The sequence below is a fragment of the Cimex lectularius genome, unplaced genomic scaffold (assembly GCF_000648675.2).
Source record: "Cimex lectularius strain Harlan isolate CLEC.00 unplaced genomic scaffold, Clec_2.1 scaffold202, whole genome shotgun sequence".
NCBI lineage: Eukaryota > Metazoa > Arthropoda > Insecta > Hemiptera > Cimicidae > Cimex > Cimex lectularius.
In genome coordinates this window covers 534,463-561,404 of record NW_019392803.1, presented here as the reverse complement: position 1 = coordinate 561,404, position 26,942 = coordinate 534,463, and the positions used below count along the sequence as shown (strand labels likewise).

At 32.9% G+C, this 26,942-nt stretch overlaps 1 protein-coding gene across 5 annotated transcripts in view; it reads left to right on the top strand.

Moving 5' to 3' along the window:
• Window positions 1-26,942, top strand: part of LOC106669375 (sodium- and chloride-dependent GABA transporter ine) — a 93,225-nt gene that overhangs the window by 5,254 nt on the left and 61,029 nt on the right. For 3 of the 5 annotated variants that reach the window (XM_014398814.2, XM_024228092.1, XM_014398813.2), the window contains exon 1: window positions 12,245-12,578. The exons of the other annotated variants lie outside the window; for them this stretch is intronic. In XM_014398814.2, the coding sequence (XP_014254300.1) occupies window positions 12,280-12,578 (299 nt within the window). In that variant the 5' untranslated portion in view covers window positions 12,245-12,279. Of the gene's footprint in view, window positions 1-12,244; window positions 12,579-26,942 lie in introns of those variants that run through there. 5 annotated transcript variants of the gene reach the window in all.

Here is a 26,942-nt window from a genome sequence, read left to right as displayed (position 1 = left end):
GCGAGAGCGAGAGAGAGAGAGAGAGAGAGAGAGAGAGAGAGAGAGAGAGAGAGAGAGAGAGAGAGATCGGATGAATATGGAGTGTTCATATGTTTCGTATCCTAAGTCCTTAAGTTTACGCAAGGTTGGCATTGCGACTTGTGTCCTTCCGTTGTCATGAAGAGGAATCGGCCCCTTACGATTATCCAATGCTGGACGAAGACGATACAGTTTCACGTGCATTTCGTCAATTTCTTGGCAATATTTCTCTGTTGTGATAGTTTCACCATAATTCAGGAAATTATAGAGAACAACCCCAGCAGAACATCACAAAACAGTCTCCATAACCTTTTTCGAGTGCTGATTTGGTTTCGGAAAGTGTTTTGGTGCTTCATCCTTATACAACCAATACGTACGCCTCCAAATTTCAAAGTGTAGATTTCTTTGGGCTTCGGTTAGTTTGTGCGGTAGTCGGTCCCCACTTGTGGAGCTTTTATACTTTACCAATTTGAGATGGCGAACAACGGTAGAGTGGTCAACACTAAGTTTTTCTGCAATTTCCCGTGTTGTCTTACGTGAATTGTCTTCAACCAACGTTTTAAATTGGTCGTCGTCCGCAACGCAAGTTCTACCGCGAACTTCCTGTCTTCGAGATCGAAATCTCCAAAACGAAATCTCCGAAACCATTGCTGCACCGTGCATTCGATGTTTCCCTCCCCCCAAACTGTATTGATATTACGCGCGGTTTGGGCTGCACTTCGCCCAAGTTTAAAATCATACAAATAAATTTGACAAAAATCTAGTTTGGACATATTTAATTTCGCAGGTTACTCTTATAAAATTAAATATAAAGTAAAATGTTTTGTATAAAAGATAACATTTAAAAGTATTTATTATAATCCATGAATTAGATTTGAGGATTTAGCATTGTTTGCATGATATGCATCTGCGAAAAGAAAACATATTTCAAAACTGCGTCAATTTTGCACCAACCCAATAAAAGAGATCAGAAATTCACGAGTTTTAATTTAAAAAAATTTAATTATGATATTTCAAAGAAAATTAGCATAAACATGGCCTCCAAGGAATCGAGTACATAAGTGACCAATCTCGTCTCGTGAAAAAGAATCCTATTCTTCAACATGGGCGGCTTGAAGCTGTTCAACCTTGTTGGATGCGGCGAACGATCTCTAACCCGTTTCTTTATTTATCATGGCCATAAGAGTTCTATGGGATTCATGTCAGAACGTGTTCGCCAATTCATTGCAGTAATCGCTACATCATTCAAGTTATGGATGACAACTCGGGCTACATGCTTTCGAGTATTATGCATAGCACGAAGTTGTCCCCAATAAATGGATCTAATGGAACTACAGCTTCCAGAAAAACTTCCTCAATGTACCTTAGTGCAGTCAAACATCCATTCTGTACTATAACAGTTCGGTACGGGCAAGAATGTTTGTTGATTCCACACAATACCATACTATCTTTGAAAAGGCTGTGTCTCACTTATGGCACATGAAATAAAGCGTTCTTCACGTCTTCTCCCCGGTCCCGATCTGATTGCTACGAAACCAAACCCTTCTGTGAAGAGAACAGCCCCCATATTCAAGTATACAAGCGTAATGCTGATTTGCGAATAGTCGCCTTTCTACTCGATGATTCCCCTGTAGAAGAGAACCAGCTATGGGACGAACAGAGGGCTATTTTCGCGAAGCCCTTTGATGTCTGTTTTAGTCCACTACCTGCTCTTCGATCGAGACCTAAATTGCTGTAGACTCGTAAATGGTAAAGCGCGGCACACCATGCATTTTCAGAAAATTACTGTTATATAGTAAATAAAGCTTTGGACCTATTATGCTCCCTTGGGGCACTCATGCGTTTATTTTTCTTAGTTCTGCACATTGAGATTCTTATTTGGTTATAAAATGTCTTTCAGTTAAGTAGGAACAATATCTACATACTGCTTGCTATTAACTGCCCTTACTAGTATAGAAAATCAAACATACAATAATTAAATTAATATTATATATGGGTCATTGTATATACGGGTTATCAACTTACTAACGTTCCTTCTAGTTTTCTCAAAAACTACTAAACCGTTTTATGAGTAGATTTTAGAATGGTTTTCTCCATTTTTCATAAAATCTAATAAACCCGATGAATCTGCAAATTAAAATGTACTAGGTTAATTAACTTATTTAGGTGAAAACAAAAAACTTCGGTTTAAAAAACTTTTTAAAATATTAAAAAAATCCAATAATTATTGCAATGTTTGAAAAAAATTCACTAGTTTAAATGGCAAAAAGGAGGGAAAATTCAAAAGGTGTGGTTGAGATGGGAGGTTGGTGTCCGAGTGGATCGAGGTCACGATAGCTCAAGTGGTAGAGCAGCCGAAGATCGTGAGTTCGAATCCCGCTCGTGCCATTGACTTTTTTATCTCAACTAAAAACCTTAATTAATTTTTGAAAAAAAGTTTAAATTTTCGAGATTAAAAGAAAATCAAACTTTTTCCGTAAATAACTTGATATCAAGGATGGCTTAGGACGTTTCCTGTCATATCACTTATCTTGATAATCGTCGCCTTCTTGTTATTTTATTTTTTTAACGATCAAATAAATACTTAAGTCACAATGCTCAAAACTTTTTTAATTTAAATAAATATATGTTATCAAAGAACAGAGTCAAAGTCAAGAACATGAACTAAATTTGGATCTTTATAGGGATGCTACAAAATTGTCGAAATACAAATTTTTCCACTTGTCGCCCTTGATCCACATCGGACCCTTTCGACCTATATAATTTATTAATTTACAATATATAAATATTTATCGATAACTGTTCAACGTCGAATATAAACCCAAAATTAGATGTTATTGTTGCGATGAACTTGCAATTTGGTCGTTGTCGGATCATCCTGGTTTACTTATCCTCGATGATTCAGTGTGTCAGACGCGTTTCGATAATCCGCCCTCTTCAGTGTTGGTCTTGATGATTTTTGTGTAACCAAGAAATGTAAGAAGCCATGAGAAATGGAGATGCGTATCGGTGACTCTCAACCAAAGCCTAGGATCATTTTTTATTTTCCGATCGTTCTTTGTGATCGCAGGTCCTTTTCCTTTTTAATTTTGAGCCGTGTAAAATACTACATGAATAGTTTTTAATTCGCGTGTTTAAGAGTTTTTTTAGTATTAATTATTTTATGTTTGTTTATTCTGGGTTTTCAAGTATGACATTTTTCGACCAATTTTTGTACATTTCATGCTTGTCTGTATTGTTGAGGGTTCGTGATGATTTTCTCTGAAGTGAGTCCGTGGTTGGATTTTCCATAAACAATCTTTACGTTCTATATTGTTTAGTTGTCCCCGCATTCGCGGGTTAAGGCGACAGTTTTGTCGACATGGTTGGTTTTGTCAGTGTTTTGTCTTAGTAGTTTTCCGATTGTATTCCTGGTCTTTTTGTTGGTTTAATTTTTTACTTTTTTAATTCTTAATTTGTTAAACAGATTCGTTAGTTTATTCGTTTCTTTCGCTTTTGTCTGTCTTATTTAATGCTGCCATTTTGAGTCGCCAGTAGTGAGTCGAATCGGAGTTGAATTATAGTTTGTTGTCAGTTATTATTAGGTCCCAAAAATAGAAACAGTGATATTATCGTTCGTCATGTTGATATTTTGCCCCATAAAGTTAATTTAATTGCTTTTAAACAGCATAGGTTTTAGAATTGTAAATACGTGATTTCTTTCTAATTGGCTTCAGCCCTGATCGTCTTTTAATAGAAAATATAAACACAATCAACAAAATTCGTAAACACGACACAAATAAAGCCAGTTGTACCAACAAACAATGTAAAGCCAATAATTGACGAGTAATTAGTTTAGTTAAAAATTACAAACCAAGCATCCATTTTCTCCCATTGCTTTATACTTGGACCGCTTTGTTTCTTATACCTACGTTTTGCAAAGGGATCAATAGAATAAGCGATGTTGTTTGCGATTTTAATTTTTACTATTGAGATTTTAATATTTTATTTTTAAATTAATTTATTTCCACTCACAGATTTATTGTTTTAACAACAGATCTGTGAGTGGAACCATCATTCATAAAAAGCTAATTTTTATTTGTAAAGAAAACTATGCTCGACGTAACATTTGTGTATTGAAATTACTAAGTTCTCATTGAAAAACACTAATCTTTCCACCTTTATATATGTTAGAAGTTATGGAAGAAAACGACTCAAATCCATCCAGATTTAAACTGTTTTATAAAATTTGTTTTGTCTAACAATCAGATATTCCGAACAATTTTAGGGGCCAAAAAATCGATACATTTAAATGCAAATAAAAATTTATATTTAGGATTAGTTAAGGTTTTTAGTTGAGATAAAAAAGTCAATGGCTCGAACGGGATTCGAATCCACGATCTTCGGCTAGATACGCCGCTGCTCTACCACTTGAGCTATCGTGACCTCGATCCACTCGCACACCAACTTCTCATCTCAACCCCACCTTTTGAATTTTCCCTCCTTTTTGCCATTTTTCATTTAATTGTAAGAATTAATTGGTCAAGCGGACCAAGAAACTAGTGAATTTATATTTAGGGTTTTGTAGAGGTGCTAAAACGAAATTTCATATTAATTTCACAAAAAACAATTTCTATAACGTAGTTTTCTTGATAAATATTTGGTTTTTAGAATTTTTTGGTTATTGATAAACGTTGATAGCTTTTACTACATTTTTATTGCAATCTACATAAAAAAAATGCCGTAAAACGATATATTCCCATAGTAGATATGAGTAAGTAGAACGGCGAAATAAAAATGTTACAAAACGGAAAATTTCAACTTTCAAATTTTTTGGCGTAACTAGGGCCTATTTACAAGAAGAGGCGGATGCGTGTCCGATATTTTTGAGTGTAGAATCACGAGAAAAAAAGTTTGATCCAAATCCGAGACCCACCAACCTGGTCGTCCCCTTGTGAGATCAAATATGTAGAAGACACGTTTTATCTTAAATCTTTTAAGTCGAGCTTCTACAGCACTGATGTAGGGGTTTTTCAATGACAAATTTTCCCCGGACGCTATCTAGCATTGTCAAAATCAGCTTTGCCAATCATGCAGGAATGAAAAAAAAGGAACTTGTCCTAAGGCCACTATGCTAAAATCTTGTACAATTTTATCTGTAATTTATATGTTAAAAAAAAATACTAAATTTTGATGGTAACGAAACAAAGTACGATCGAAGTTGGTGAAATAAGAACGTACTCTTTGAAAAACAACAATTTTGACATTATATCCGGGAATTAACCTCGTCTTATTTTTGAAAAATGCTTTGCAGTTTTTGATAGCTTGTGCTGGTAGGTTTAGACGTTTAATAAAAAGATTTTTTTTTTGAGATTATGTTAGGACATGTAATAAATAAATAAATATGAAGATATTCAGTTGAAAGGGCTTGATTCTTGGCGCGTCTATGGATTCTACAGGAAACGGCGGTGAAGCCCGCATCATGAGCTCCTTTAATGTTATGCGTTCCTGTCACTGGTGGGCCCTATTTGATGGAAACGTGACGTAACGTGACAGCGTTGACACAATCAATAGAATCCGGTGAGAGAGAAAAAAAGAAAAGAAAAGAAAGAAAACACCTTCGATGTCAGTTGGCCAAATTGAAAAATCCGGGCCCCGGGAAATCTCGACAGAATCCCCCTCCTTGTTGCTAGAAAGCTTACAGGAAAACCGCCCTGGAAAAACTCTTCCACCCGGGTCATTTTCTCCCCCTTCTTTCATCGATTGGATTTTCAAAGTGGCCGATTTCCTGTACAGCAAGGAAAAAAATTGTTATTACAATTCGTTTCATAATTCATAACGAACGGGTAGGGAGTAACAAGGAAACATGAAACGAGAGGAACTTGGCCAACGCTCTAAGGCCCGGCATGGGGATTTTTATTTTTATTCCTCTTTTGGATGACATCCACGCCTGTTTCCATTTTAAACCGGGGGGGACGGATTTTGAAAAACAGATTTCTATTTAATTGACCGACTTAGTAAATAACGAATCAGCAAATCAATATAAGTTATATGGAATTATCTGATTACAATGTTTAGATGGTGGGTACTTCTGTGGCCAGCACCCTTCCGGGAGACCTTTTTATTTTTCTCTGGATTTTTAATAGTTATTCCTGGCCTAGCTTCTAACGAGAGTACATCATTAAAAATAGGTTAAATTTTATATTTGTAGCTTCGAATAAAGTTAAAAAAAAATGAATCTATAGTTGAAGTTAATTAAGTTAAATTAAATTAATTCTTAATCGAACTTTAAACTCAGACCTCATAGATTAGGCGACTTATTTGTCAATTTAAATTATAAATACCAACTTTACTAAAATTCAATGTTCAAGTAGCATCGTTAGATGGAAACTTTTTATTAATATACAGACGTTTAAATAATTGTTACTTACAAATAACATTTTTTTGTTTTTACAAAAAAAAATCATTATTCATTTACTTATCCCATTACATGATAATTTCATCTTTTTAAAAAGATGGCTCTTACTCACAGTTTGCTGTTTTCAATGATCAGGACTACAAGCTTACAGCTCATCAAGTTGAAGGAATTTTCTTGAGGAAAAAATTGATGATGAGCTATAAGCTTGAAATCCGGATCGTTGAAAACGACAACCTGTGATAGGAACTATCTCTTTAAATAGACTAAACTATATTTATCCACTTATCATTTCTGATAATTTCAATGGGACAAATCTTTTTAAGATACAAACTATAGCAAAAAAATCATATCCGGGTTGTCGGTCATCATGCAAAGGATGAACTTGTAGTATCACAGAAACAATCAATTTTTTTCTTTATATTGTAAGTAAAATCAAATTTTGAGTTAAAAATGTGTGTGGTGTTTAGTGACCTCTTTTTTTTTAATCTAAAATTTTTTAGCATTGTATAAATTCGTAATTTTTTTTTCCACGTCCATGTATTTGTAAAATTCGAACAATGTTTATAAATCCCAGGCTCTGAATATGATCTCAATAAAGATCGAAACGTTGGCACGATAAAGAAAATGTTTTTTCTAAAACCTACGTCACACCAGACCGCATCTCACGATCTCCAAATAATTATAATCTGAATTTTGATTTTATTTCTTTTGTAACTTAAAGTTTTTTTAAAGGTCAAAAGGATTTTGAAAAACAGATCGCTGATGAATTGACCGACTTAGTAACGGGTTAAAACAAATATGTTAAAGACTCAGCAAATTAATACATAATCGAACTTCAGACTCTGATATCACAATATTTATCAATTTAAATTATAAATAACAACTTTACTAAAGTTCTATGTGCCGCATGATATATCGTTAGAAACATTCTTTAATTAAAATATATATTTGTACGTAAGGAAAGCGTGTGATATGTGAAATGAGAATTAGAAAGTGCTTTATTTACAATATCGTAAAAAGATGGTTACAAGAAGGAGATTAAAATAATATAATTAAGAAAGGAAAAGGACAAAAAAAAATTTACACTCTAGGCAGGGATATATTTTTTTTAATAAGGCCATGTTCGCTCTCGAACTACTCAAAGAATCTCTATCAAAACTTGGTTTAAATTAACAATTTAGCTACTAGATTTTTTTTACAGAACAGAATACATAAATAGAATTAGAAAGTGTTTTATTTACAATATCGTAAAAAGATTGTTATAAAAATGAGATTAAAATAATACAATTAAGAAAGAAAAAGGACTACAAACTTTACACTCCCGGCAGGGATATTTTTTTAATAAGGCCATGCTTAGGTTTCGAGTTCGCTCTCAACTACTCAAAGAATATCTTTCAAAACTTGGTTTAAATTAACAATTTAGCTACACGATTTTTTTACAGAACAGAATACATAAGGAGAATTAGAAAGTGCTTTATTTAAAATATCGTAAAAAGATGGTTACAAAAAGGAGATCGAAATAATACAATTAAGAAAGAAAAAACTACAAACTTTACACTCTAGACAGGGATAACTTATATTTATTTTACTACTCCAAACAAAATGCAACAAGCAAAAATTATGTTATTTACAATGATGTACATATACAATATTGTATGCACATTTACATGCCTGTCCTGGTTGATTTGAACTGCCACCATCCATTGAAAATGGCTGTAATTGGCCATTACGGCGTGAAGTCAGCAGTCCCTAGAGTTGCCGAAGTTAGAAAATCAAATAATCGCCGCCTGCTATAAGTCTTCTATGAGACTTGAAAGGAAGGGTTGAGCTGTACAGGTTGCGAATTAACGGGATGTTATGAGGTAATAATTTGAGTGAAATTTATTGGAGCGGGACTGGGCCACGTTTGGACCATAGGGTATGCTGAGATCGGAGTGGATAGTATGATTGGTGACGTAGAATGGAGCTAGTGAACAATTGTGCGAAGGATTTTGGATTGTAGGGATTGGATTTTGTTAAAATTGGAACGCTTTGGCTGACCCTATAGTTCAAGTCCTCTAGGTCCAAATAAGTGTACTATATAATAGTTTTTTATTAGTTTATGTCAGTTTAGACCTTTTGTCAAGTAGTCTATTCAGCATTTTATATCTAAGGCTACAGTGAAGTAAGTAGTTTGGCTAGTAGTCTTTTATACAATTTTGAGGCTCTTGGATTGTTGGGTCTGGATTCTACAGATATTGGAGCGTTCAATTCAACCCCACAGTTCTAGTCCGATATTGGTTTTGTTTCGTTATTGTATAAAAGTCGTTTGTCATGATAGTTTAATCCAACGGTCAAGTCTGACGAGTGCGTGTAGGTGCCGATTTTCACAAATTCTGGCCAGAAAGTTGGGACCACCCTGCCTTCCATTATTGTGTGTCGATTCCGTCAGATTATGACCAAATATAAAAAATAGCCTCAAAATCAAGGAATCTTTGCACCAGTGAATATAAATTAAATCTTGAGTAACGTCGAACTTGTTCGACCTCGATCCTTATTCGCTGGAAATACTAGCCTTTAGATAATCATTTAGTTAAGATTAAATTATAATTTTTATATCTTTTATATAAATTATAATCTTTAATCTATTAACCAGTCGAAATTAAATTTAACAAAAAACTCCGAGGGAATTTGTCGATCAAAAGACGAAAACCTCGCGACTGGACGTCACAATGAAAATTTAAAAATCTCAGGAAGTTATCAATAAAATGTGGACAATGTGCCGTCGATGAAAAAAAATAAATACATACACACACACAAACAAACACAAACATGTATATTTCAGCTTAAGCAATTTTTTAACCATTATATAAACGGATAATTATTTATGTTAATACATATATTTAATTTTTCATAATTTGTAATTTCAATTAGAATTAATTTTCATTTGGCCTTTTCTATAAGAGCCTAATTATTTTATTTTTAAGACTACAAATTAATTAAACTAAAAGAATAATCCAATATTTTAAATTTTAATTGCAATTAATTTTCATATAATATTTGAGAGCCTAATTAAATTAAAAGAATAATCCATTATTTTTATGTTTTATTTTATATAATTTTTAGTTTTTATTGTAATTAAGTTTCATATGGTATTTGAGAGCCCGATTAAACTATAAGAATAATCCAATATTTTCCAATATTACATAATTTTAAATTTTAATCGCAATTAAACTTCATACAATATTTAAAAGCCCAATTAAACTAAAAGAAAAATCCAATATTTTCATAATTTATTGTATATAATTTTAAATTTTCTTTTAATATTTGAGAGCCAAATTAAATTAATAGAATAACCCTTTATTTTTATATATTATTCTGTATAATTTTTATTTTTTAATATTTTTAAATTAAATTTTTTAAATTCAGATTCATATAGTATGTATATTTTAAAAAAACCTAAATTGAAAGAAGAATTTTAAGTTTTAATTAATTCTCACCTCTTCTATGAGTTCAATTATTTTATAATTACAGAAAATCTTGATTTAAAAAGAATTATATGTTGCAAGGGGTTAATTTGCAATTAAAAAGGGCTAATTTGAAATAAAAAAATATTGATTTGATGTGAAAAAGAATTAACACAAATGTAAAAAGTTTCATTTTTAAATTAAAAAGAGTTAATTTGATGAAAATAAAAAATATCAATTACAAATCAAAAGGGGTTATTTTGCCGGGAAAAATGGATACTTTGACGGAAAAAAGTGCGAGATAACATTTTCTATTTGTTTTTATCATAGCATATAAAAATATTGAGATATCGGGCAAAAAACATATGCAAAAGTAAAAAATTCAGGTTAATTGAAATTTAGCCTACGGGAAAAATTTTCAAGTAGATCTGAGTCGAACCCGTGTCCAAAAACCGGCATGGGGTAGGATCGGAGCACTCTAGTGGTACCGACTAGGACTAAAGGGGTTGGGCCTGACCCGTGTCCGGCAAATCCGGCTAATCTCCTCCGTCCATTCCCCCAAATCGACCAAAATTGGACACCTGCAGTTGTTTTTGTTTCTTATCAGTTTGAAATTGAACGCCCGCTTCATGGAGCACGACGCCATCTCCTCGGGCGAAGAGGGTCGGCCGCCATCCCTCGGGCCCATTGTGCACGGACTAGTAGAGTTCCTCTGAGTACCAGGAGCCCAAGCGTCGTCAGGAGCTCCCGTTCGGCTGGCCGTTCTCTCGCTTATTTTAAAACCAGGCGGATCTTTGTAAAAGTGGATTAATTATAATTAAAACAGTTTTTTTAATGTTTTTAACATGGTTTCAATGTCGGCTGGAATGTGGGAGGAAGTCGACGACGTCCGTTCAGAGCATGACATTTCACTTTCTGCCAGTCCCCCCGGCACTACTTTGCGAGATTGAAGTGACATTTAACTTGAACAACCTTGACCCATCTTGTCAAAACATGTTAAAGACTATGAACATCTTTTAGTCATTTTTAAATGAACTAATTAGAATCACTCTTAATTTTCTAATTAAATCATTAAAAAATACGATAATCTCTATATAGCTGATAGATACGGCTACAAGGCTGATAAATTTACTATTTTTTTAACGCTAAAACCTGTTTGTGTTATTATTTTATAATGATCAAATTATATATTGTCATAAAAAGCCGAATTCTCCTAAATTTTACAAATTCACTGATATTTGACTTATTTGTTTGATTGTGAGATTTCCTGATCGAGTCTGAGAGGTTACCTCAGAGTAGTTTCGGTCGTTTCCGATCATTTTCGTTCGCCTGTACTAGCTGCTTTGATTGACCGAGGTTGGGACGTCCCGTCCATAGCTGCCTCATCGGTCTTTTCGTTTCCCTGCAGACCAAAAATCCTGTGAAAAATAGGATTAAAGCGTCGTTAGGCTGAATTGGGTCAGAGAAGTCCTACAAATCAAGAGCGAAGTCGATAAACGGCATTGATAAGACCTAAGATGTCCTATGGCTCATTAATTTGCTAGAGGAATGCTCAACAAAAAGAAACTACCTAAAAATAAGGCAGCGTATAAAGGTTGACAAATCTATGCAGCTATGCCTTAGAGCCACTACTAAAATAAGAGAGCCGTTCAGGTTTTTTTTTTTTTTTTGAGACAAAGCTGTTGTTATGTACTGCGTGTTTCAATTAAAAGCAACAAAGGAGCCTTGAGACCCTGATCTGAGCCTTTACAAATTTCTAGCCCTTAAATACTTATGATAGTTACTATTGTTTAATCCGACAAATGTCATCGCTTAATCCGATCATAAGCCCCGAATGGTATTTACAAGCCCTCAGGGTTTTGAATAAACATTTTTAAATTATTCAATATTGCGTATGTGGGTGTACAAGTTTTTTTTTTCTAATTACTGAGATAGAGTAGTGTCTCAACGTCCAACTAACCATTCAGTTTGTGTATTACAATATTTTTTATACTTTTTGTGTACTTCAGTGTATTTGCATATGTGTGGGTGTGTTTGTGAGTATGTGCTACGTGCATAATAAATAGGTAGTTCGATAGATGTGAGAGAAGTTGAGCGAGAGGGAGAAAGAAAGCGAACATTGAAGAAGTCATCAATCTATGAAAAAATAGATAGATGAGATATAGAGAGATGGATATAAATGCAATAGATAACTAGAAAGATAGAAAGAAAAAAGAGTTTAAGATCAATAATTTTCGACAGTCGATTGACACTAAGTGTTCAATGTCAATTGTGTAAAAAAAACCACCATCTAAAATTTAAATATCCAAATAGTGGATATCAGGTGCTAAGTGGTTTCGGAGTGGGGAACGGAAGGCAAGTGGGGCGAGAGCTATCAGTCTCTCCGGATGGGCAATCAGTGTAATGTGAACCGTCGGAATGGAAGAACCTGTTGCCCCGAGGAGTCCCTTCTCTACTCCGAGGTCCCTGAGGACGGCGAGGATGTCCCAGAGGGTGATCATCCTCCCGGGGGCCCACCCTGACGCCAGAGTCAGGATCGCGTTAGGAGGCGCAGTCGAAATGCACAAACCGCCCAATAACAATAACTGGTCACCCGATCGGCAGGACGTCATAAGCTTGGGGTCCATCGGCATGGGCTCCACCGACGGAAGGAAAATGACAGTGCGGAAAGTGCCGACCACACCTACAGAACTTCTCAATATAACAACGACAAGCAAGTAAATATTGAATTTTTTCCTTAGCCAAATAGGCGAAGTCTATTTGACGATCCTCCGGAGGATTTCATAAAGATTCCACCCTCTGTCGCTTTCAGTCGATGTTCTCATCCCTGATAGTCTTTTAATATACATTTTAGAAGGCTGATTATTAACTTATAACGTAGATAATTTTTATTTAGTTCAACTAAACACATATAAAAATATGATTTTTTTTTCAAAAACCCGCTTAAATTTGATATACAGGGGTCCCAGTTCCTTTTGACGAAACTCAGGGAATCGATTCTACTCTTCGTTTGGAGCAAAAAACGCCCAGGAGAAAATTTTCGGAAAGTTCTCTATTTTGAAGATATTCGTCAATTTAGGTTTTTTCAACTTTTCACTACCTTACCACATAAAAAAGGCTTACAACTTCCAAAATGTTGAGACTACAACAAATCCAATTACACCATTTGACAGAACGCTACATTTGCTGTAAGATACTTCTATTTGCAATAATCTGAATGACATAAAATGTTAGCCAATATCAGTTGGAACATGTCAAAATTACAAAATTTAAAATTTTGGTCATGATTGCACGTTTTGTAAAATAACATTTATTATTTATTTATTTTAAATTTTGTAAATAGAAGTATCTTTCAGCAAATTTAGCGTTTTTTCAAATGGTGTAATTGGATTTGTTGTAGTCTCAACATTTTGGAAGTTGTAAGCGTTTTTATGTGGTAAGGTAGTGAAAAGTTGAAAAAACCTAAATTGACGAATATCTTCAAAATAGAGAACTTTCCGAAAATTTTCTCCTGGGCATGTTTTGCTCCAAACGAAGAGTAGAATCGATTCCCTGAGTTTCGTCCGGAGGAACAGGGACACCCCCTATGTTGGTTGGTTAAACACAATGGTTCTTCCCTTCTAAATTTCTTTAATAAAGATACAGGTTGAAATGATTTAAGTTCCCAATGGTTTAATCATCAGGGTGTCAGAGGGTAACTCCATCTATTTTCACCTTAGAGCCTTATTTTTTATAAATACTTTTTACTTTCTTGAACAAAAGGATCTTTAGTGAGGTCACAACAGAAACAATTCTTTATGTTTTTATCGAGCTTCCGACGATTATATCGTCATCATCGGGGCCTATTTATTTTTGGAAAATATCGCAGTTAGAACGTTATATTAAAAAAAAAAAAAAATTACAATGATATAACATGTTCTAACTGCGATATTTTCCTAAAATAAATAGGCCCTGATGATGACGAAATAATCGTCGAAAGCTCGGCAAAAACTTAAAGAATTGTCGTTTCTGTTGTGATCTCACTGAAGATCCTTTTGTTCAAGTTGTTCAACAAGCAGGTCGATACATCATCTCATCTCTACTTTTTACTTTGTTTGGAATTTCTTTTAAGCAACCTTAAAAAACTGTGGCAAATTTCAAATCCCCTTAGAACTCAAAAGGTGCAAAATAATTTACTTATCGTTCTAGAAAAGAAAAGCCCCACTGGGGCACTAATTGGCAGTACAAAAAATTTCTTTTCGGTATATTCCTAAAAACCATTGTCACCATATTATCGAAGATAATTGCCGCCGACCGGCTGTGACCAACTTACAATATACGATAATTACTTTACAAAGAAACTTAATTACCATGGGTTGTCACTCCTCACAGCTCCCCAGGCCGATAAACAAATCCTTCAAAATAGTCAACTCCTGACTACTATTGAAATATTGAATACTACTGGGCGGTTTTTATCTAACAGAAAGAAAAAAAAAACTTTACTTAAATATGATTTTGGTGGTCAATGGTCACTGTTACCACGCAGTGTACATATATTTGCATATGCTCATGAAGGTATTGAATAAAAAAAAAAAGAGGAAAAACAGAAAGTATAATTAAACATAATTATTTTTTTTATTACAGTATATACTTTATTGTAACAAAGTTTTGCTGAATTTTATAATATGTAGGGTGCTTAGGCCGTAATTCACGTGTATATGTTGTGGGATTATGTACAGTGACAGACCCACCGATTTTACACAGTATAGGAGCACGTACACATAAGTATAACGGAGAAACGAATTTTTATAGCTTAACAAATAGTAGAGACATAAGCAAAAGTAAGCATTAGTCACCAAGCCTTTTCCGTAATTATTACATTTTAATTTAACAAGAGGAAAGATTATGTTGAAATAGAAGCATCCTGTTTTGGCCTACAGTTTATACATTATTCAGTAGTTTTATAGTCTTAGTTCTTTGTCTTATTTTTATTTTATATTAAATATAGGGTGACCTTTTTAGATTGGCCCGGCTGAATTTCTCTTGAATCAATGACGCTATAAAAAACCAAAAAATACGTGTTGAATATTTTTTAGTCAAGTTTTAAATTTTTACCGAGAAAAATTATAGAGGGTACCTAGTTCAACTTCAAAATTCAAATATAACCCTATACATCCTGAACGCTGAAAACAATGGTGCAATTAGATTTTAAATTTGTCAAATAATGCCAAAGTTATGGGAAATAGTTTGAAAAAAAGTAATTTGGTATGGTATGTGTTAATCACATTTCATGTTCGAAGTGCCCCTTGCGTAAAGATGCAAAGATTTGCTCTTTTTACCCGCTCTTCGCCGGTGCTCAGGGTGATAGAGTCGGGGAAATGGATTGACAAGCATTTTCTATCCTTTGACGCAGTTGTGCATCTGAGGTTGCTGGTTATAATTGGCGTAGGCAGTGTTTTAAAATGATCCCACAGAAAATAGTCAAGTGGAGTTGAATCGGATGACCGAGGATGCGAACCGATCGGGTCATGAGGTCCTATCCACCTATCCCGGAAGTGACGATTCAAATGACGTCTCACTTTCAAAGAATTGTGGGGCATCAAGCTAGAGAATCATTCTTTGTCGTTGTTGCAGAGGAACATATTCTAATAGCGTTGGTAAAACCTCCCTCAAAAAATTGAGGAACTGAGCATCATTTAAATTATTTTCGCAGAAATGAGGCCTAATTATTTTATTTCCGATAAGTCCGCAACAATATGATTTGTACCACTTGATGATGGCAAGAGTACGAAATTCTCGGATTTTCCTCCGTCCACGTTTGAAAAGTCCAGCGGTTAGTCTTAGTATGCCAGTAGAGATGAAGCTGGATTCATCAGTCCATAGGATGTATGGAAGAACGTTTTCTTCTGGCTCCCAAATTGACATTTGTACAAGGAACGTTAGACGAGATCAGAATCCCGAAGTCCCTGGACAAGATGAGAGTCATACGGCTTAAAATTGTAAGTCCGGAGTACATCTCTAATTTTATTTTTTGAAAATATTGAAATATTTTCTTTTTCGTTTCTTGGTGATGGAACAGCAACTGATCCATATCTCCTCATATTGCGAGCAATACGAATAAACGTTTTTTGATGTACTCTGGGACGATCAAGAAATTTCTGGGAATACAACTCGACTGCACGACGCGCAATACCACCACTATCAAATTAGAAATTCAACCGGGCCATATAAAATGGACACCCTGTATAAAGGAATTTCCTTGGGTCATTTTCTACCTTGAATTTAGTTCCAATGGTACATATCGAATGAGAAACCTGCGACAGGCGGAATACATAGACCGATTTTTTTTTTGCTTAATTTTTTGACCTTCCGAGGGACGCCATCCCACCATTTCCTCATCTCTCACAGCTCCAGGGCTTTAATATTTACCCCACCAATTGGCTGTCAACACAACACAAACACACACTATATACATTAAAAATCCCTACTGCCCTGAGGTACCGTGCCGTGCCCCGAGACTACGCACAAGACCGACGGTATGACAAAATATTTGAAGGTTTGCTTACAAGGAACCTATTGATTGATTAAAGCAATTAAAAAATAAGTGAAACGTAAAAATCGATAATAACAAAATTTTCCGATTTTAACCATTTATATTCCCTGGCTCCAGATTAACTAACTATAAAGATAGTTTATATATTGCCTCAACTATCGTAATTCGGCATCAAAAAGGTATCAGTTTATTTTTTAAATTGGAATTTTTTGCATATAAATGTGAAAATTAGAAAAAAATTATATGTAAGAAACAGACATGAGGGATTTTCTGTTTTTGGCGATATCATTTTTAACCATAAAAACTAAGCGATTTACTTAGTCCAGGAGAGGCTACGGCGTTAGATTTAAATGAAACATTTTTTGGTGATACTAGGGTGGAAAATATTAGACACGTGTCCAAGTTTTCTTGCCAGTGCCTTTTTAAATTTGGTTTTCTGCCTTTGTTGTGCATATATTTCAAGATATGTGCATTGATTATTAATCGATTTTTTTTTCTAGGATAAGAAAATAACTTGAAGGATCGTATTAAAGATGTACACCTAGGTTAAAAAAAATGAAAATTTTGGATTCATTTTAAACGATCCAATCAGGTTATTTTCTTTTTATTCTCCAATAACCGGTATCCTATTTAAAACTTCTCTCTGGATTTTATCTAATACCCATGATATTACCTTTGGAAAGCTGATTTTCTCTTCTTTGAGCTTATATCAGCAATTTTTTATTTTATGATCTCGGGTTTTGATTTATTTACCTAGGTCAGGTTTGTGCCATTACATGTAGGTTTTAGGGTCCTAAACCCAAATAAAGTTTCCTAAAGATCGCTTGAGGTTCGAACTCATAATCATTTTTGTGATTTAAAAAAAAATCGGAGGATTTGAAAGGCAAAAAAATTGAGAGAAAAAATATTTTTTGATTATCTCAAAATTTGTATTGAAGGGTTTTTTGACGTAAAAAATACTATCAACTTTCTTTTTTGCTAAAACATATTTTAACATACTTTATTATGTCGCTGAGTCATAAAATAATTATGTATTATACTGTATTTCAATAAATCGAATTCGCCCGCCCTCCAATATTATTTACCTTTTTGTAAAATAAAAATATTTTCTGACTATCGCGCTATAAAAAAGAAGAAGTACACCATTTTTATAGTAAAATAGATATGGTCATACACGATCAGTCCTACAATAATCTAATAGACCTGGTAATATTTCTAATAAATAATTTTATTCCATCCTAGTACGGGTTGTGACTATCAAAATGCTCTGACTAAATGATAACGATACAAATTTCGAGGAGATAACGGATTTTTCCAAATGGTATCAAACGATTGGCGTCTGACAATCAGACGGCCGTTGTTTGCCCCCCTGTGTTTGATTTTGCGTTAAAAAACGTAAGATTTCAAACTGTTCAAATTGAGATATCTTTACGACCCAACTTTCCTCCAAAGCTCTCGGTACACAGAAAAATAGAATCTATTTGCATTCTAACACGTTAATCCGACAGCTGATAAGATGATTATTTATGACAGGTAAAGGGGAAGGAAAAATAGGGGAAAAATTAGACGGACGAGAATGTTGCACATCTCGAACTTTTGAGGTCTACGGGCTCTTAAATCTATTGTTAAGTGTAGTTTGTAAGTAGAGGTTTCATCATAAATATCTATTTTACCTTATATTGTATGTTTTTTTTCCATCATATTAACCATTTTTAACCTCAAATTAACCTTTTTTACTTTCAAATTAACCTATTTTAATTCATATTAACTATTTTTATTTCAAATTAACTCTTTCTTTAAAACATCAATAAACCTACGAGATGATATGAAATTTAAGCTTAACGTAAAAGTCTTGACAGAAAAAAATGGGCTCTTAGGAGAAAATTTACAATTAATATTACAAATTCTGTAAAATTAAATATATAAAAACAAATTAATTACAACAAAACATTAAATATATATAAAAACAAAAGATCTTCTAATAAAGAAAATGAAATCTTCTTTTAATTTGAAAGTTTTAATATAAAACAATCAGTTCTTAAAAACTACAATTTTTTTATATTTCTCAAATTAAATAAAGAATACTTTTTTTAAATAGTACTTTTCCGTCAAATTAACTTTTTAAATTTCAAATTAATTCTTTTTATCTTCAAATTAACCCTTTAAAACTTCAAATTAACCTTTTTTAATTTCAATTAATTCTTTTTACCTTCAAATTAACCCTTTATCGCCTCAAATCGACATGTTCTTCACAGAAATAAATGGGCTCTTAGAAGAAAATTAATTACAATTAATATTGCAAATTCTGTAAAATTAAATATAAAAACAAAAGATCTTCTAATAAAGAAAATGAAATCTTCTTTTAATTTGAAATTGTTTTAATATAAAATAATTAGTTCTTAAAAACTACAATTTTTTTTATATCTCTCAAATTAAATAACGAATATTTTTTTTAAATAGCACGTTTCCGTCAAATTAACATTTTTTAATTTCAAATTAATTCTTTTTATCTTCAAATTAACCCTTAAAACTTCAAATTAACCTTGTCTTAATTTCAAGTTAATTCTTTTTATCTTCAAATTAACCCTTTATCGCCTCAAATCGATGTTTCTATTTTCAAATTATTCCTTTTTAATTAGGGATTTTTAAATTTTAATTTTTCATTACCATCTGTACAAATTATATACTTTTCATGATGAGATGCAATATTTTTTTACTGTTCACATTTATCCTGAGGGGAGCCAGCAACCATTATTCTCTACCAGCTTTCTGAATAGTTATGTACTATTCATAAGAAGGTCAAGGGGCCATTATTGGGTTGAAGGGTTGGGTAATGTTGGACATGCATCGTGCTAATGTTCTAAGATGTGAGGGTTGTTTTTCTAGGAATGTGGAAAATTTGTTGGTTTTTAACGAAAGATTTTTGGTCGAAAGTCATTGTGATGGGTAATGTTGGAAATTGTAGTAGGAAGCGTTGACAATGGTTCTGAAGACTGCATGTTGGAAGGTTTAGCGGTGCCTCATAGTTCTAATACGTATGTTTAAATCGGTTTCAGTAGTGTCTTATAAAGTGTTAGTAGGCTTGTTGGTAAGTGCGATGTTCTTGATAATAAATTGTGTATTAGTCCGAAGCGTCTGTTTTATTCACGTCTTTTAGTTCGTGTATGTCGGTTCCAGGTGAGACGTGAGTCGTGATAGAACTCAAGGTAGCGTACATAGTCAGTGTTTGGATCTTTGAGGAATATTTATGGGTTTTGTTTCAGAGGGTAATAAAAATATAGGTGCATGTGCTACCATTTATCTTAAGGTGCCATAATTGCCTCCATTCGGCTGTTCGCAATACGCATGCCTGGAGCTGGTCCGAATCAGAGGATAGCCCAGCTGTGTCGTCGGCTAAAGAAGTTTGGAGAGTGGAGGGTGTAGTCGGTATATGTGAAGTAAAGAAGAGGTATACGATTGGTCCGATCACACTGACCTATGGCATCCTCGATCCCAGAGGGCAATATTCGAAGTAGTTCGATCTTTGGCGAACTCGGAAGAATCGTTCTTTAATGTATTTTGGAAGGACCCGTTTTATTTTGTACAGGAGACCCTCATGAGAGATCAAACGCTTGTGCCACGTCAAGAAACACCTTCTTCTAGTATTGTTTAATTACAGATCAACTGTTTTTTTCCTCTTTTTAACTTCAAATTAGCCCTTTTTAACTTCAGTGTAACCGTTTTTAATTTCAAATTAACCCTTTCTTTAAAGCAATAAACAGCATTTTTCCGTGAAATTAACCATTTTTTCTACAAATAACTCTTTTAAATTTCAAATTTCACATTAACCGTTTGTAAACTAAATCAACCCATTTACCTTTAAATTGTCCTTTTCTTCAATGTTTGAAAAAATTAGGAGGATATGAAATGCACGTAAGCATGTAAAATAAAATAGATGTATATTTGCGATTTTTGTTTAAATATAAAATAATTGGGTACTTATAAGACCTTAAGAAAATTAATTACTATTAAAATTAAACATTATATGTGCTGAAATATAAAAATAAAGAATGCTAAAGGATTAATAATTCGAGATTTTTAAAATATAAAATATTTGGTCTCTTCAAAATCACATTAAAATTAAATAAATTAAAATAAAAAGTTATATACAATTAAACATAAAAACACTGATTCTTCTATGTTCATGTAATTATAAATTCGTGATTTTTATTTTAGTATAAAATAATTGATTTCTTAAAAAACATGAAAATTAATTTCAATAAAAAATAAGTTATATAGAATTAAATACAACGGTAATTTATTCTATTTTAAATTTAATTCGATATAATTTTTAATTTTTATTGTAGTTAAATTTTATATGGCCTAGGAGCCCAATTATTTTATAATAAAAAAATTCCCGAATAAACGATCAAACGCTATGTATTTTACTTTACATGCGTATATTTCATACCATCACCTAAGTTGTTTTTTAATGCTTTAAAAAAATAGTTAATTTGAAGTTAAATAATGGTTCATTTGAAATGAAAAACTGGTTAGTTTGGTGCAAAAAAGTTAATTTGACGGAAAATATTGTTAATTTGACGAAAAAAGCTATAGTTTCAAATAAAGAGCGTCAAGAGATATTGGTAAATATGTTAATGTATGTTTTAACATTTTACATAGGACACAATTTCAGTTTCAAATTTTAGCCGGATCGCTCAGGTGTAACTCAATCATTTCTGATCATTTTGGTTTCGGCATTTTGCCACATTCAGGGGTTGGTCTGTTTGTTTTTCGTCTGTCGAGTCCGTTTTATACGTGTGTCATAAATGAATATGTGAAAAGGACAGTCTGTGACTCAGATCAAACTCAGACAAGGAAAATACAGTTCTACATGGATTTTTAATATCGCATTATAATATTACGTCCTTATTACTAATATTTATCTTAATTATGACCTATCTGATCCACCTATGGGCGTACATATTTTCTTTTTAGTTAGTCGTAGGAAAAACATCGACAATTGTTGTTTGCGGTTGTTGTTCAGAAAACGCAAAGATCGGAAGTTTAGAAGGAGTTTGCTTAACGGGATTTCCTCATGGCTGATTCAGCTTCTCGCCATCTTCAGTGTTGGGTCTGTTTATTTATAACAAAATACTCTTCGTTTAGTTTCATAAATTAGTTATTATGACAATAAATTTTCAATTTTAAAAACTAAGAAGAACGCTTAGTAAATCTTTGTCTCCCAACTACTAATAAAATCTGAAGATTGTGGAGCAGTCGACTTAAGGCGGTCTGCATTGCATACTTTGTTCTCGTTATCACCACTTAGGTTCAAAGTTTCATTTTACACTTCACACTCACTCACTTGACGCGTCCGATAAGTTATTCCGGAGCTTTCAAAATTGCAAAGAGTTTTGGTCTGGTTTTTCTTAAACGGGTTTGCCCATTGGTATTGCCAACTAGGTTTGAGCAATTTGCCATAATAGTCGACTATTGCCACTACCTTAAATAGTTGGAACGATGCATTCTCAGCTTTTAACCCAAAATTGCTATTTTGGCAGGTCGATTTTAGCGCTGGCTCTATATCGCCTTCGTTTTATCTATCTGCCACATCTTTTCATCCTTAAGCTTTGTCGATTCGTATCATTTTGGTCCGCCTTTGCTCCCTCCTACACCAAGACATCTTCTATTAGGGAAGACGTCAAAAAGTCCAAAGCGTCCGACGGATTAAAAAACGAGTAGATCACAATGGTTCGGAAAAGATAGACTAAGGAACTAGGCCAAAAAATGCCTTTGCTTTTTTATATATATCTTTGATGAATGATGAACTAATTACGCTGATTATGCGTAGTCCACATATTTTAATACTTCAAAGATGAATAACATCCAGTCGAGATTTTAATATTGAAGTATTAAACAAAAATAACACTGGTTTTTAAAAAAGTATAGATGATAGGAACAGGGCAAGAAATATATTTTTTCAATTAAGTTAAAATAATGCACATGCAAATAAATATGTATGGTTGGTAACAAAGTGCGTGAAAAAGAACTTAACATCAGTGTTCGTTCTCTTGAAAGTGCAATACCGCAAAATGTAAAATTATTTTGAATGAAGAATTAAAGAAGCGTGTGGTGATTAGTGGACGTTAGTCGATAATTATTCAAAAATCGTGAGATGCGGTCTGGTGTGACGTAGGTTTCAGAAAACATTTTCTTTATCGTGCCAACGTTTCGATCTTTATTGAGATCATCTTCAGAGCCTGGGATTTACAAACATTGTTTAAATTTAACAAATACATGTACGATGCAAAAAAAAAAAATACTTTGATTGAATATAAACAAATATTTTTTGCATTGTATAAATTCACTTTTTTCCACATCCTACATGGATTTGTTAAATTTAAACAGTGTTTGTAAATCCCAGGCCCTGAAGATGATCTCAATAAAGATCGAAACGTTGGCACGGTGAAGAAATGTTTTTCTGGAACTTAATCACACCAGACCGCATCTCACGGTTTCTGAATAATCAATTAAACAAGCATTGTAGGGGAAGGATAAGCAACTTCAAATATTTACACATGAGAGGATCAAATATGAGTCCAATTGGGTGGGACATAAAGTAAATAAAAAAACTGATAACCAAATATTCGGATATTTAAAAATTTATAAAAATAATTAGATTTATTTAAAAAACCAATTAAAAATACAGTATTTTAAATTTTGGTGCACTCTTAAAATCGTATTAAGACTGAAAAAACTTCCATTATATGAAATACAAATTATAAAAAATCTAAAATACGGTAAAATTATGAAAAAATTCATAAGACAAAAAATAGAAACATACAATTAGATTTTGAACTAAAAATCTTTCTTTCGGCAAAAAAATTTTTCTTTTTTTTTAATGTTTTAGAAATAATACAAAAATTAAAATATAATATGGATAATAATAAATTATAAATTTAATACAATATAAGGTAAGCTTTTTAATAAAATCTTATAAAATATGAATTTTAATGTTGTACATGTCTTTATATAAAAAAATAGGTGCTGATGATGGGTGTGAATTCCCGAAACTTAGAAATAAATGAAACTAAATGATGTATTTACTTAAACACACACACGACAAGTTTTTTTTAAAACATTTAAAATAAAAATTATAATATAATTTGTATGGAACAATGTTCTTTCTTTATAAATAAATCTCCGATGGTTAGTCAGGTACAGTCGATTTGAAATGTGTTGGGTTTTAGAAAAAAAATAGTCCAACGTCTCTGTCTATTGTTAAAACTTAGTGCCCGCAATTGTCATTAATTTGTTATTAACTATCAGACTTTTTAAAAACCGTATCAATCTTGATTTGAAATTGTGTCAAGGATATAAATAAATTTTAAGACAAAAAATGTACATTGCTTTCTTGTCAATAATTGAACCTGTCAAATCAATGTTGAAAATTAATATTGAAGAGTTTATTATTTCATTTTTTACTTATGGCACGTAATTAGATCGATTGTAGAAATTATTGTCCATATCTCGTGTCCTTTGATATCTGAGAAATAATAAAAGAGGCCAACGTTTGTTATTTGTAATTATTGATAAATTTCCAAATGGTAAACCTGCCCATTCTTGGTCGATAGCCATGCTTCTTTATCTCGAAGGAATTTTTATAAGTATTATATTTTAAAAATATTTATTTACTGTTAATATTTACAAAAGGAAAGAACTGTATCAGCCAGATTCCTTATAACGCATAACTTTCAAATAAATAAGCCGGTTGATTATGTATGCTGGAAAAAGAAAAGAAAAAAGTCGTTAAAAGGAAATAATTGCACGCGGATCACGGCGAAAATCTATTGATGTGTGCGGCGCAAACAGCACAGACCGTGTACACGTATTTGTTAAACAGACAAATAGACAAGATAAGAGAAGCCCCCCTAAAACATTTAATTGCTCAAAAGTAAGTTTGTTGTTTGCCGAGCAATCGAATTTTACCACCGGCCCTACCAATAAAAGATAACAAATAAAAGTTTGATACGGCGTCCACGTTTCGAAAATCGCCGAATCGGTTTGAAGAAGGGAAGAGACGCGTGGAAATATTTCGAGATTCGGGCCTCATATTGTAAAAACTTAACGATTAGAATTAAATTTGATTAGAAAGCAATGTGTGCAAAAATCTCTGTTTATTTTTTTTTTTTTTAAGTAAATCGAATTTATGACTTAAAGTCGCCTAAATGGACGAAAAAATATGCATTTGTTCAAAAATTTATAAAGGATTTTCTTCAGTCTGTTTCATGAAGTAATTAAACGTTGGATAAAAAAATGCAGATTGATCATAACTTTTTCAAAATTTAATACATGGATCATGTGTTGTGAGGGGAGTTAATAACTATTGTTGTTCTCTCATCTATACGCCAGGACTAATCCTCGTTCAGTAGGTCGCGAGGCCATCTCCTCTTCAGTCGTCTGTTAGAATTATACGGTTGGTTTCTATAGGATAATGATTGGGCAACTCGATTGGGGTGAGAGGAGAGTCTAGTAAAGTGGAAAATGTTTTAGAAAATGTTTTTGCATGAAAGGGATTTTGAAGTCGTGAAGGGTGTAGTAAGGAGCATTGACTATTCTGAGGACTTTGGATTGGAAGGGCTGTATTCTTTGGGTGTTGGAAGGTTTGGCGGTGCCCAAGTTCTAGTCTGTACGTCCAGATTGGTTTTAGTATTGTCTTGAAGTATCGGTTGTTTTTCGTTAAAACGTTGGATTTGCGCGATTTTGTAGAGTAGTCTGAAACGTTAGTTAAATGCGTGTCGTTTTAGTCGGCTGTGTAGTTTCCAGGTAGTCTTGAGTCTAGATGGAACCCAAGGTAGCGCACGCAGTCTGTTTTTGAGATGGGAGTATTATTGAGGAATATTTGTACGAAAGGTTTACCTTCGAAGGGTGAATGATAAACGTGTGCTTTTGCTTTTATTAAGCTTTATAGTGTACGCTCCATTCGGCTATTTTCAGGACATATGCCTGAAGCTCATCCGAAACCATTGAGTCCTCTAGTCTGATAGGATAGAGGATAGAGGATCTCGTCAGCAAAGGATGCAAGGATGATGGAAGGTGAAGTAGAGATATCTGCGGTATAGAGGAGATAAAGGATCGGTCCATGGACACTCCCCTGAGGTACGCCCGATCCCAGAGGACAATAGTCGTCATGTTCTTATCAGATAATATTAAATCATTTCCTCGAGACGATATAATTTTCGATCACGTGAATCGCTGATTTGTAAAGATAATTTTAAATTATTTGCCCGTTCGTAAACAAAGATAATAGATAAATTTATAAACCCAGTTACTTTAAATCTTGTCACTATGTTATATTTTCTTTACTAAATTAATGAAAATAAAATAGTATAATCCTGTTTCAATAACTAGGCGTGATAAAGAAAATGTACACACATCGTACAAGTGTAATTACATACTTAAATAATACAACACGAAGATTAAAGGAATTATTTTAAAATAATTCAAGATTTTCCTTTCACTTAATGCTAAGCTTGAAAGGCTCCAAGTTCTGCCGTAAATTATTTATTTTTTTAAAATATTTTAAGCCAGTCTGGATTATTTGTAAACATCCCAAGGTGCAAAATCAGTACCGTTACGAACTCTTAAACCAAAAGATTAGCTGTATTTAAACAAGCCCAATAATCTCAGGCGTATTCAAATTATAGCTTACGTTTGTAATCTTTATGGACTAGTTAAATCCGGTTCCAACCGATGCAATGGGTTTAAAAGTTCTCTTTTCCCCCTTCATTAGCAGAACAGTTTTTTTTAATCTTTGTATTTATTTATAGTGATAAAATGGTAAAAATATAAAAGATCCGGCGTTACTCACGTTCGTCTCCGTCGAAATCGCTTTAATCTAAGCGTGAAATGTTTTGTTTTCCTTCTGCAGAAAAATTTCCATACCTGAAATGTCCCCTCTGTGTGAAATTCATTTAAATTAAGCTTGCGTTTGAAATAATAATTTTTAAACAAATTGTTAAAAATATGGTGGATTCCTCTCCGCATCACGGATCAATGGATACGGATTTTTTTCCTAGAGAAGACCTTTAAAGACAAACTTTGGGGATGGTTAGGGCCTAAAATAAGCTTAAAAGATATCCTAAACGACGAATCAACATGCCTATATAATTTCTTTGAATTTCTAAAAAAAGACGAATATACTCAAAGAAATATAAACAAAAAAATAAGGAACATAAAAGCAAAACATATATTAAATATATATATAGACAATATAACAAAAAATATGTATATATAAAATAAAATAAATTAATTGATTAAAAAATAAAATATAAATAAATAAATAAATCAGCGAATAAAAATAGATAGGAAAAAGAATAAAGCAAAATAAAATAAAACAAATAAACGAAGTAAAATGATCATACCTTAATAATAATTGATTATTTGAAGAAGGTGAGATGCAGTCTGGTGTGACGTAGGTTTCAGAACATTTTCTTTATCGTGCCAACGTTTCGATCTTTATTGAGATCATCAGAGTCTGGGATTTGTAAACAATGTTTAAATTTTA